At 40.8% G+C, this 12,085-nt stretch overlaps 1 protein-coding gene across 1 annotated transcript in view; it reads left to right on the top strand.

Moving 5' to 3' along the window:
* The window catches only part of C6H10orf90 (chromosome 6 C10orf90 homolog), a 165,296-nt gene that overhangs the window by 140,920 nt on the left and 12,291 nt on the right, over window positions 1-12,085 (top strand). The window contains 1 exon segment of the mRNA XM_054982518.1: window positions 11,228-11,291. Coding sequence (XP_054838493.1) covers window positions 11,228-11,291 — 64 coding nt within the window.

The raw sequence follows: 12,085 nt of genomic DNA, 5'->3' as shown, positions 1-12,085 counted from the left end.
GTCTTGGACTGGTTTAAATCGTTTCTCATGGAATGGACACAAAAGGTTGCTATTAGAGACCAGCTGTCCCCAGTATGGAATTATCTTGCAGGGTTCCACAGGATGAAATCTTATCCCCCGTGTTATTGTAAAAGCCTTTAAGTGAACTCATCCATAGCTTTAGAATTGAATGCTCTCAGTATGCAGATGATACCCAGCTCTATATCTTGCTATCCAAACCACAGGATGCAGTAGAGATCTTAGTTTACTACTTAATGGCTGTGGTCAAATGGCTGAAATTGAACCCAGACAAGACAGAAGTAATGCTTGTTTGGAAGGCAGAGATTTTGAAGGACATTGTATTTCCCATTTCTGATGGACTCATTTAAGAGCCTAGGGTTTATACTGGGTCCAGCCCTACTGCTAGAAAATCAAGTTAAGGCAGCTGCAAAAAGTGCTTTCCATAAACTCAATCCAGCCTGGAAGATAGCCTTCCTACCTCAATATGGCCAATCTGGCCACCTGGATCCATGCCATGACAACATCGAGATGACTACTGTAATGCACTGTACATAGGTCTCCCCTCTAACTCATCTCAGAGACTCCAGTTGGTGCAGATTGCAGCTCAGCTATTATCGGGAACTAGGAGGAGCATGAATATTACTCCCATTCTGCAGTCACTCCATTGGGTAACTATCAGTTACCAGGCTTTGTTTAATATATTGGCTATCACATACAAAGCTCTTCATGGACTTGGTGTATCATATCTATGGGACTGCTTCTCTCTCTTATGTTCCTCCATGGTAGCTTTGCTCATCTGAACAGGGCCTTTTGTAGGTTCCACCTTACAGATGGGCAAAATCAACAGATGCCTATACACATGTATTTTCTTTGGTGGCCTGCAGTTTACTGAATGGTCTACCTGAAGAGGTTAGGAAAACTCCCACTCTCCTGACTTTCCACAAACCATGACAAACTGAATTATTCAAGTGGGCTTTTTACTCAGATAGGAAGGCTCTACTGTAAGGAAAGAGTTCCATCAGCCAAGGGATACAGAGGGATGAAAGACTTTACTACTATTGCTGTAAGTACGATGGACCCTAGACTCTATTACTGTTACTATAAGTATAATCCTACTTGGTAGTTTTTGTGTTGTTTAATACGTCAGTCTTAGAATTGCTTATGCTCTGTTTCAGCATTTCTTCAGCTTTGTATTCGATTTCTGCTGATTTTCATCTTTCCAAACTTGCATGTGTATACCCTACTACATGTTTATTGAAATGTCTTTGTGGTCCCTCAAGATTCCATCTTGTCCCCCATGCTATATACATGAAATTACTGGGAGATTTGAAGTAAGGTGTCACCAATACGTTAATGATGCCCAACTCCACTTCTCCTAAACAGCTGAGTTTGTGGAAATCCTGAACAGGTGCTTGGAGATGGTAATGGGAGGGATGAGGCTAAGAAACTGAAGCTCAGCCCATACAGTTTGCAAGCTTGGGGCTACTGCTGCATCCTGGCCTACAAATCAAAAGACCCACAACAGTAAGGACTAGCAACTTAACATAAAGTCTACAAAGTACAGCACACACTTATGTTGTAAGTTACTAACCACTTTTATGAACAATATTAATCACAAAGGCCACTAGACTGTTCCTTTTCAATACAAAATGAACACAAGGATTGCACAAACAGAAAGTCCACATTCCCCTATGGGGAAGACGTCCCAAAATTGTCTCTTAATGAAGCGAGTCACTCCTTTTTACTTAATCACGGTGGTCAAATGATGAACACATTCCAATGACCAGCCCCCAGTCGGGAGATTCCACAAGGAGGACGCCAAGTCCTAAATGACCTGGAGCCATTGCACATTGTCCAGCCCAGCAATTAAGATCTGCCTCACAAGCCCTGCTTTCTGTGCTCCCGCCTTCAGAGGTGAGGTCGGTGGCAAGCAGAGTCAGTGCTTTTTCAGCCGTGGCACCTTGCTTGTGGAATACCTGTCCCCTTGAGGCTCACCTCATACCTACACTGCTTTCTTTGAGGTACCAAGCTAAAATGTTTCTGTTCAGTCAGGGATTGATTTTTAACACTATTTTAACATGGAAGTTGTTGTTTTAAGATGCCTGTGGTTTGTTTTAATAATCTCTGTTTTTATTTTGGAGTGAGGATTTTTGATACTGGATTTTAATAATTATCTTTTAATACTTTGTTTTTATTATTTTTATTTTGCAAACCACCTTGGGCAGCTAGCTCCCTGGAGAGACAACTTTAAAATGTTCTAAATAGATAAAGTACTTCTTAAGAATACAGGATCATTGAATCACACAATTTCTTTGGCCAATGCTGTAATGTAACGGCCCATTCTTCATAGAATGGCAATTGGAATCTTATTTCCATGTAAGTAACAACATCTGTGCAATTCTGGTTTACTTTCTCATCTCTACAAGAAAGCTGTTTATTAAATATAGTTGTAATCCATGTAGAGGATTTCACAGGATGCCAAAAGTAATTTGAGAAAAATTAGCATGTTTAGTCAGCAGAAGATTTTATCATCATAAGAGCACTCCAGTGGCAAACAACCTGAAACTCTTTTAGTAGCCTTTGTATTGTATAATTTTTTGTTTAATTTCAAGAAGGCTAATTAGTCCAAGATACACTACTTTGCTGTTGACTACGTTGAACAAATTAGAGATCCTACTGTGATGAACTGAATAGAAACAATGTTCAAATAACTGGATTTAAATCTCAGAAATGGTGATGTGATTACTTTAGTGACAAGGCTACCAGCTGTTTATAGTACTTTAAATCCATGTAATGAACAGCCTTGTGATCTTAGTGTACACAAGCACTTACGGATTTTTTTTATTTGCAAGAGCATATGTCTGTGCTATTTTATATGTTAATATACCTCATTTTTTCCCTCTTGGAGTCTGGTTCTTTATTGAAAAGCACAATATAGGGATTCATAAAGCTGCTATCCAACCCTGCATTTGATGCTTGTTAGTGTCTCTTGACTCGTTATGGATTTATCTGACTGTGGGTTTTGGAGATACATATTTACTTGAGTACTTAGAAACAACTGAATTGATAGCCTCCATTAGTGTATGCGATAAATTACTTGTGGGAAATTCGGGGAGGTGTTTTGAGTTACCCTTCATGGATCTGATTGTCATGTACAGCTCACACACACAGTCTTTTAAGGAAGAGATTCCCCCAGCAATTGTATGCCTCTGCTGTATGTTCTTTTATGATTTGTGCTCCTTTATGAGTATGATTCCTTTATGATTTGTTGTATCCTGTATTTGGAGGGATGTTAGCAAAGGACCATCAGTAGATCACCTTAATCTGTGTGGCAGAACAGCTTCACTGACCCAGGGGCCTGCTCCTCCTTGCCCTCTAGGGTGCCTAGGGCTACCCAGTGACAGCCCAAGTCTCCCTCTGGGGTGTGCAACCCATGTGATGTCCCACCAACCCTCAGAGGGGCTTTCAATCCTTCTCTTTTGCACCCGCCACCACCACTTGGCCTTTGAGGGAATTGCCTATGGAGAGGACCAAGACTCCCCACTCCCCTAGGCAGGCTTACCACTCTGGGCCCTGCCTTCTGCCCAGTCTCCTGCTACCCAGCACTTGGCTACTGCAAAGACTGGCTACTTCACTTGTACATCACTGGAAGATCAGCCAATTGCCAACAGACCACCCTTTTCCCATGGCACCTATTTTAGGTAGCATGGTTGAACAATGGGAGTCTATGTAGTACAGTGAACTTCTACCAGTATTTAAGAATTAAAAAGCATAATTTAAAGAAAAGGAAAAAACCTTCATACACTTTTAAGCACAGCACCAGAGCAAGCAAGGGAACTCAAACAGAAATGCATAAAAACGCAATTCCTCTGTCCCTCCTGCTGTACACGCCTAGCATAGATCTTCTATTTAGGCAGGTTCTCTATGTTAGAAAGTTCCAACTCATTGAGATGTCCACATACCTTTCTTGGTTCAGGCCTCTGCCCTCCACATGGTCAACGGCCGCTGTGCCTGCAAGGAGCCAGGTCTCAGCTTCTTCAGTTCCCAGCTCAAATCAGCCAAAGAGACCTTCCTTCCTGCCCAGGAGTTTTATTCTCTCCCTTTGCCCACCTGCTGGGCAGGTCAAACATACAACTCAAAGAGGTTTTTCCTGGAGGCTCCAGAAAGAAACCTTTCTGGCATTTTAGCCCTCCAAGTCTCTGTTCTCTTCCCCCTCCCCTGCCCCATCCCTAGGAGGGTAAGCTTTTAACAGAAAGTCTTCTGGCCACATCTGCACGACTAAAGCCTAAGGCTAGGTGTGGCTTGGAAAGCATCTGGCTTTTCTTCCTGCCCTCTACCTGTTCTCAGCTAAGAGACACTTTTAAAACTGGCAGTGAAGGTTTTGACACACTCCAAACATACAAATAAAAAGCATAATCTGGAAGAAACAGAGTAGGCAAAGCAAGATTTCTTTCTCGCTATTTTGGACTTCCTTGGGTGCTCTACACAAAGTGACCATGGTAGATTCAGTGGAGCTGTTAGTGGTCTTGGGGACCTGTCAAATACCTCGCCTTCCTACCCTCTGGAAAAGACCTGGGAGGTAGCACATCATAGCAGAAAAGGCAAGTATTATTCTTTGCTAGTACCCATCAGAAAATTCATGCTCTTGCTGAATATTTTGGCTCTGTACTAATGCCTCTTAATTTATGATGATTTACAGTCCTGAGTTTTCTAAATACTAACCATCAAACAGATTCATAGGAACCAGTACTTATGATGTTGTATTACAGTTGATGCAGACTGGCAGCACATGGATTTAAGAAACAAACATAAATCTGCATAGAACCCTCCTCACATGATCTGGAAATCTTTCCATTCATAAAATAATCACTAGTGGCATGTGGATTTTTTTTTAAAAAAAACCCACATTGTTATAGTGTCAATTAACTAACCAATGCTTGGGCATACAGTCTGTGCAAAATTAGAGTGTTCTCATTCCCATTCAACCTCCCCCCACCCAACCCTCTGGCTTTATTCCCTGTTCTGCAGTTGCTTACAAACTTTAATGACCATCAGTTGACTTTAGAATCTTCCAGTTGTGCACGTGCACTTGAATGATTTGTTTTTCTTATGAAGAAAGGCTGAAGATTCTGAGACTTCTCAGGTTAGAAAGAGACAATTGAGGGGAGACATGCTAGAGACATGCTACTTCATAGCAGTATTTGATCATGTGTTTTCCATATCCTTCTACCACACTCTCCTGACTGCATGGTGTTGGCAGCCACAGAAGGCCAAAGAAGGCCATGATCTAGCTTTTCTGGTGAACTCTTAGGATCATTCAGAGGGTTTTAAGCTCGCATGGCTTTCATTAATTTTTTATGCAGGTCTTCACAGGTTGCACGTGACTGTCACCACTGTGCTAGACAAGGCACCACTGATTAGCACTTCTTATTTGGTCTAAGGAAGACCTTCATGATCCCATCCATGGCTGAGATTACAGCAGAACTGGGGAGTCAGGATAAGCTACTGATGTTTCTGCTTTCCTCTCTTTTTAATGCACAACTGAATCAGCTTGTATTGTATCCAATAGAAAGCATGAGATGATTGTTACGATCAGTATGCCTAGGCAGTGTAACAAACCATGATGTGACTAGAGCTTAAGATGGCCAATGGCTTAACAACTTGAGTTTCAGTTCCAAGTCCTAAAGACATACCAAATAACAACAATAAGGAGAGTGTGGTAGAACACATGCAAATTACCTTTCCTACATCATGGAATAACCACAGCTAGTCCCCTACATAATTATAATGACAAGTAAGGCCTCCAGATCAAAGAATGCAATGCCAAGACTTGCTTCAACACTTGTAGCTCTTCTTGCAGAAAGTAAATATAGTGAGTCCTCATTCTCTGTGTCTGCAGTTTTGACAGAGGGCAAGAATCCAGAAACCTCCTCCTATTTTGCTCCTTTCCAACCCATCTTCTCTGTGGCTTTAAGTGGTTTCCCCACTAGCTAATGTGCTTTGAACCACATTCATCTCCATTCTTCAGGGCCAACATTAGCATTTGTTAAAACACGTTATAAAGATAAGCTATTTATCTTAATCTGCTTCTTGGTGTTGCTTCTTTGCCTCACTGGCCAGTTGTCACAAATAAACTATTAATTGAGAGTATTTGTTAAAAATCAGAATCTCAGCAGAGTTAAAGAACTTGAATGAAACATGGTAACTTTCTCCTGTTTACATGTTGCCTAAGTCTCTAAATAAATGTCTTAAAGTGTCAATGTCCAAGCTATTTCCTTTCCTTTTTTCATTTTATGTTCAAAGAAACCTGCTTGTGATAATAATGCCATTTCTTAGAAAATGATTTGTGTCCTCTGTGGATGACATTGTCTTCTTTGTGTTTTCACAACATGGGAGTTTTATTTCCAGTTTCGAACAAATGATCACTCACCTGTTTTGACCCTATATATGCATTCCTGTTTAAACTGCACGGAGCATAGAACTGTATTTGGAAGCCTGCACATGGTTTTGTGTAATTTTGGTTGGTCTTAATAAAAAGGTTTGCACATAGCTTTTGTTTTTGTATTTTGCTATGGACTGGCTAAGATACCAAATTTTTGTGTAGCACATACATGTAGCAATTTACAGTTGAATTTGTATTGCCTTTCTTTTTCTTTTTGAGAAGCACTTGATATATTCCCTCTTGTTAGGGTTACCAATCTCCTGGTGGGAGTTGGGGATCCTCCACTCCCAGCCTCTGCCCCCATCACCACTAAACTGACCAGCAGGGTGGGGTGGGAGCATGGGACATGGGCCCAGGAGATCTGGAGTATGTGGGAGCGTGCTCCAGAGCTTTTCTTGTGCTAAGAATGACGTCATTCCCAGCACAACAAGGAAGGGAAGGCCCCCCACGCAGGGAATGACATCATTCCTGACACAACAAGGAAGAGCTCCGGTTCCCCCCTCATGAGCCCCCCACATACCCCCCAAACCCCCATCCTCCAGGTTGGGCTCCAGGAAACCTGGCAACTCTACCTCTTGGATAGTCACTCATGCTTTAGCCTTACTGTACAGGCATTTCCTTAATAATTTTCTTTTCTTGAATAGCATACTGATCTCTCACTGAGATACTACCAGAAACAAGAATTACATCTTTTAAATGTTAAAGCTACAGGATTATAAATATATCTCAAAATAGCTGATTTATTTTCCCAAGAGGCAGAGTTTTTTGCCATTTTCATACATTATTGCTTTTATCCTCACTTTCTCAGTTTTCATGCTCTCTACCTAACAAAGAGATAAAATCCATGTCTCCTATTGTCCTAGTTTCTATTGATTGACCCCAAATTATCTAGTCAGTTTGCACGGCTTAGCAATCAGTGCACTACTGGATCCAAATATTTTCATTCTGCTAATCATAAAACCAGTTTTAAAGCCTTGTTTTAAAAATGGGTCTTTAGGCGGAACTATCTGGCACATAGGACAATGGACATTGCTGTTTAATCCTTTCAAACTCAGGAAAAGATACCACTGGATATCCCCCATATCAGTGGTCTCCATTGGCAACATTGACGTAAAACTAAGTTGGGTTATGAATGTTTTCTGGTTGGCTGACAGCCTTTAGGCTGTAAACCACTTTTTTGGGAGAAAGTCCCATTGAATAAAATGGGACTTGCTTCCAAATAGACCTACTTAGGGTTGCTTCCAGTCACACAGACCATCATGTTGGCTATGTAAAACATGGCTCATTAATAAACATTTGTTTAATTTGCAGGCACTGTTCCCAAAAAAAAACCCAAACCAAAGCATTTAGGAATGGAGGTTCTAGACAACTTACTTAGCAGGGTTGGGATGTTTGGACATTGGTTTTCCATTTGCCTGTTTCTAGCAAGTTTGTACAAATGTATCTGAACTGAAACACCTGAAAAAACATAGTTTATAACATGAAACAGCTAGATAACTTTAGATTCATGATTTTTTGCAACATGAATTTCCATACTATTAAAGAAGGATTTGAAGAACTATTTGATTTGCAGGACTTCTTTTTCCACTTCCTTTTCCTTATTATTAAACATTATCAGTATGAGGTAGGAACTGTTATACACTGGTTTGTGCAAAATGCTAAGTTCTTCAACAAAAAGCAGTCTTCCCTCAGAAAAATAGTAAATGGAATGTAATTGAGATATTAGATGTGGTTGCCTGGTGCAACCTCCATAAATATCCACGAAGTACATGTGGTGTCTGTAAAATTTGGGAACAGAATCTGCAGATAGATGATCTGTATTCATGGCAACAGATCTGCTGCACTGAAATCTGTATAAAACTAAGCCAACAAGAACTGTGTGGCATTTTTCATATTTCTTCAAAGTTCCACTGATTTGGATCAGGATGACATGATCAGCACAAATACTTGAGAGTAAGTTTTACTGATTTCAATACGATTTAAGGCTGTTTGGGATCATGGCCTTTCAGTCTAATCCTGTGCATGTCTACTCAGAAAAGGTTACACTGAAGGCCAGACTAGGTGGGTCATCTCCCATGAGTTGGGTTGGGAATTTAGATTAATGTTCCATTGGGGGACTCATGTTCCCAAGTGCTCTGGGCACTGATTCTGCTCAGAAGTGTGGCACAGGTGGAGATGGGAGTTTAGTCTCTACCAACACCATTTTCTCAAACTGAAACACCTTGGGGGGGGGGCTAATTGCTCAGCCATTTCAGTTTGGGAAAACAGTGGGGGGAAGTTGAAAACCCTCCTCCCCTGGTGCTGTGCTGCCATGCTGAATTAGACCACAACATTTGAGAACATTACCCAGCTCATGGGAAATGCCACATCCAGTTTAATCCTGAGTTCCATGGTATTTTTTCTAGCAAGTATGCTTAGGGCTACTAAATTTGCTGCCCAGCTTACTTAGAGCTAAGCCCCATTATGTTTATGGGGGTTTACTCCCTTCCATACATGCACAGGATTATAACCCTACTGGCTGAGTTTATGGACATTGATTCAGAATTAAGTTCTATTGCATTCACTTCAAGAAAGCATGCACATGACTGTATTTTATGGCTGCAATACAATGCATTTGCCCATGAGAAAGCCCCATTAAACTGAGTGGAACTTTCTTCAGAGGAAGCATGTACATTGCTGTAACTCTGAACAGACTTACTTGGAAGTTCATTGAACATTCAACAGCCATTGAACATTCAACTAGGCACAGGCTGTCAAAATTATATAGTGTGGACTGCTCTCCAGTATTTTTCTCATAAAAGCCACGCTGAGAGCCAGTGTCTCGTAGTGGTTAGAGTGCTGTACTAGGATCTGGGAGACCTAGGTTTGAATCCCTGTTCTGCCATGGAAGCTTGCTGGGTGCCCTTGGGCCAGTCACACCCTCTCAGCCTAATTTACTTCACAGGGTTGTTGTGAGGGAAAAAAATGAATGAGAGGAGAACAATGTAAGCCAATTTGGATCTCCATTGGAGAGAAATAAAGCAAGATATAAGTAAAGTAAATAAATAAACATTATAAAATTAGTTCATACATCTGTTGTAAAAAGAGATTTGATTTGTTACAGATTATTTATAAGACTATAGATTCCAGTTATCTTCTTGCCTCACCTTTGCTGTCTGTTAAACAGTCCCTAGAGTTAACTTTTGGAGATGGTTCTCTGGATTCCAATGTAAAATTCTTCAATGACTTCAGAGCCAGAAAATGTCCTAAAATACATCACTGTGCTCTTAGCTTTTTAGTGATGTAGAACTTTGTTTTCAATCCATGGCCATGTTGATTCATGGAATAATGAACCAAAATCCTGTTGTTTGGCTAGAGTTCAGAGTGTCCGTTAGGACCTTTTCTGATACTGTAGCATCATGTTTTGTGACAAAGCCAATCTTCCCCAAGGGCTCCCTCCACCCTAATACAATACATAAGCTGAACTCTATACAATCCTTTCTCCTACTCCCCTTTAAACGTATCTGTTTTTCTGAGAGAAATGCACAATATCATCATCCAATATCATGGCCCAAATTCCTGTTATGGGTGGAGTGGAGATAATAATCCCTCTAGCATTGCCAATTTTTGTGTTGTTGTTGTTAAGAGATAATGTAAAATTGGACATGAGAAATAGAGGAATTGGAAAAAGGGGTGTAACTTTACTTTGATAGACACATTCTCTGTGGCAGTGACCCTTTCAGGCTGCCAGGTGTAACTGTTCTTCAGCAGAGCATATGTGGGAGACACATGGATATTGAGGGTTATGTGTAATCCTTCTTTCCCCTTTCTGAACAAGCTCTGGGTATTGAGGAAAGTATAAAACTGTGAGGGTGTAGGAAGCAAGATTGCTTCATATTCAAACAAACTACTCACCATCAATTAATTGAAGACATTTATAGGCCACTGTTCCATAACCTGAATGCAACTAATGGATAAAATTCTACTTAAAACCAGGAATGCTTATGCCCTGTTCACCAGTTATAAGCATCATAGGTGTACATTCAACAAACTATTCACCAACGTTCAAACAACCTGCTAAAAAGCCAGTTGCACATATTAGATCTTGTACTGTATTCTAGCAGTCCCCAGCCCCCGATTCCAATTCCTTCCCCTTCCTGTACTTGCCACATTTTTAAAAAAAAGTGTTTATGTACAGTTCACAGTGACTTGAAGATGAGAGTTGTCTCAGTGTCCAGAAAGGCATTTGGAGTTCTTGCCAGAGCTTTCCAAGTTCACTTTTGGCTACCTTCCATCAGCCATGATGGGCAAAGATTTAGATTGTACCTGATGGCCTCCAGAGTACCAAATCAGTGGGCTTAGAGTGGAGTCGCTCTGCTTAGTATTGCACTGTAAGTAGCCTGTCAGCATCCTCAAGCCAGACAAGACTGAACAACCGTAAGCAATTGTGACAAGCAGGTGGTTTGGATACTTCTGGTACAGACTTTTATTGGACTATTGCATGCGAGGCTGAGCAATATTATCCACAAAGAATTGTCCAAATGGATTGCTATAGGTTGAGGATTGTCCTTCTTCAAGTAGGTAACATTTGGTGACTGATAACCCATGAAAAGAAGCATGCACTTGACTTTCACAGAAGTACTGTGGGACTGTTTTACCCACAAAGGGCAGAGCCAATTGGCTTGACAGGCATAGGCTATCGATGGTCAAAGTGTGCTTTAGCGTGAGTTCATATGAAAAGTAATTGAATTATTAGTTCTGTTGAATATCGATGGTGCAATTTTAATTTTCTTTTCCTGTTACTAGATAACCTATTTAAGCCAAAAGAAAGGTACATATCAGAGAAAGAGATGCATATGCGATCAAAAAGGTAGGAAGCATCTGAATTCTGCATTGATCTTGATTTGTATTTCTTCTACACTTAATCATGAGTTCCCCCTAATGATGGGGAGAGGCCAAAAATGCTACTGTTGACTCATGAAATTTCCCTTTTCTTTTGTTTTATATGCCAAGCGGTATAACAGTAGCGTAATAAATGACTGAACTGGCTGGAATGCTCTTTGTGCTTTTCCATTTTCATTGTAATGGCTTTTGCCTCTTTACTTCTTCTTCTTCTGTGTTTATGCCCTGGGCACCTGATGGAGATCAGAAGCCTCTCAGTTGTATGCCCTAGAATATCACCCAGACAACAAACTGTGGGATGCCTTTGTGGATCTCCTCCAAAAACTCAGGCAGCATCTCTGACCCCAAGATGTGCCAAGATGGGCATCCATAGAATTTTGGCACTGTAGGCACTTTTTTAGTTTGCCTTTATGGCTGACCCAGCCCTGCATGATTATCCAGAGCTTTTTGTGGGATATAGGCCCAAAATGGTCAGTAACAGCCATTTCTAATTCCATGCTATTTACAAGACATTCTTGCATGAACAGAATTCAGTGCATTGAATGTGGGAAATCTTTCACATGAGTTGGTCTGAATCACCATAAGCTTTTTGTTTTAACAAATGTATACAATTCCTTGCTTGTGCTACACGTAGCCTTTACTAAAAACTGCATAGAAGTTTGCACTGGTGTTCCAGGTGCTTCACTTCCCATAGGAGTGGTTGGCAGGTACTCATTTGTACTGGGGAATGCAACATACATGCTCAGGCATACAAGTGGTCCA

Source organism: Eublepharis macularius, chromosome 6 (genome assembly GCF_028583425.1).
Source record: "Eublepharis macularius isolate TG4126 chromosome 6, MPM_Emac_v1.0, whole genome shotgun sequence".
In the NCBI taxonomy this organism is placed as follows: Eukaryota; Metazoa; Chordata; class Lepidosauria; order Squamata; family Eublepharidae; genus Eublepharis; species Eublepharis macularius.
This window is presented reverse-complemented; position numbering and strand designations above follow the sequence as displayed.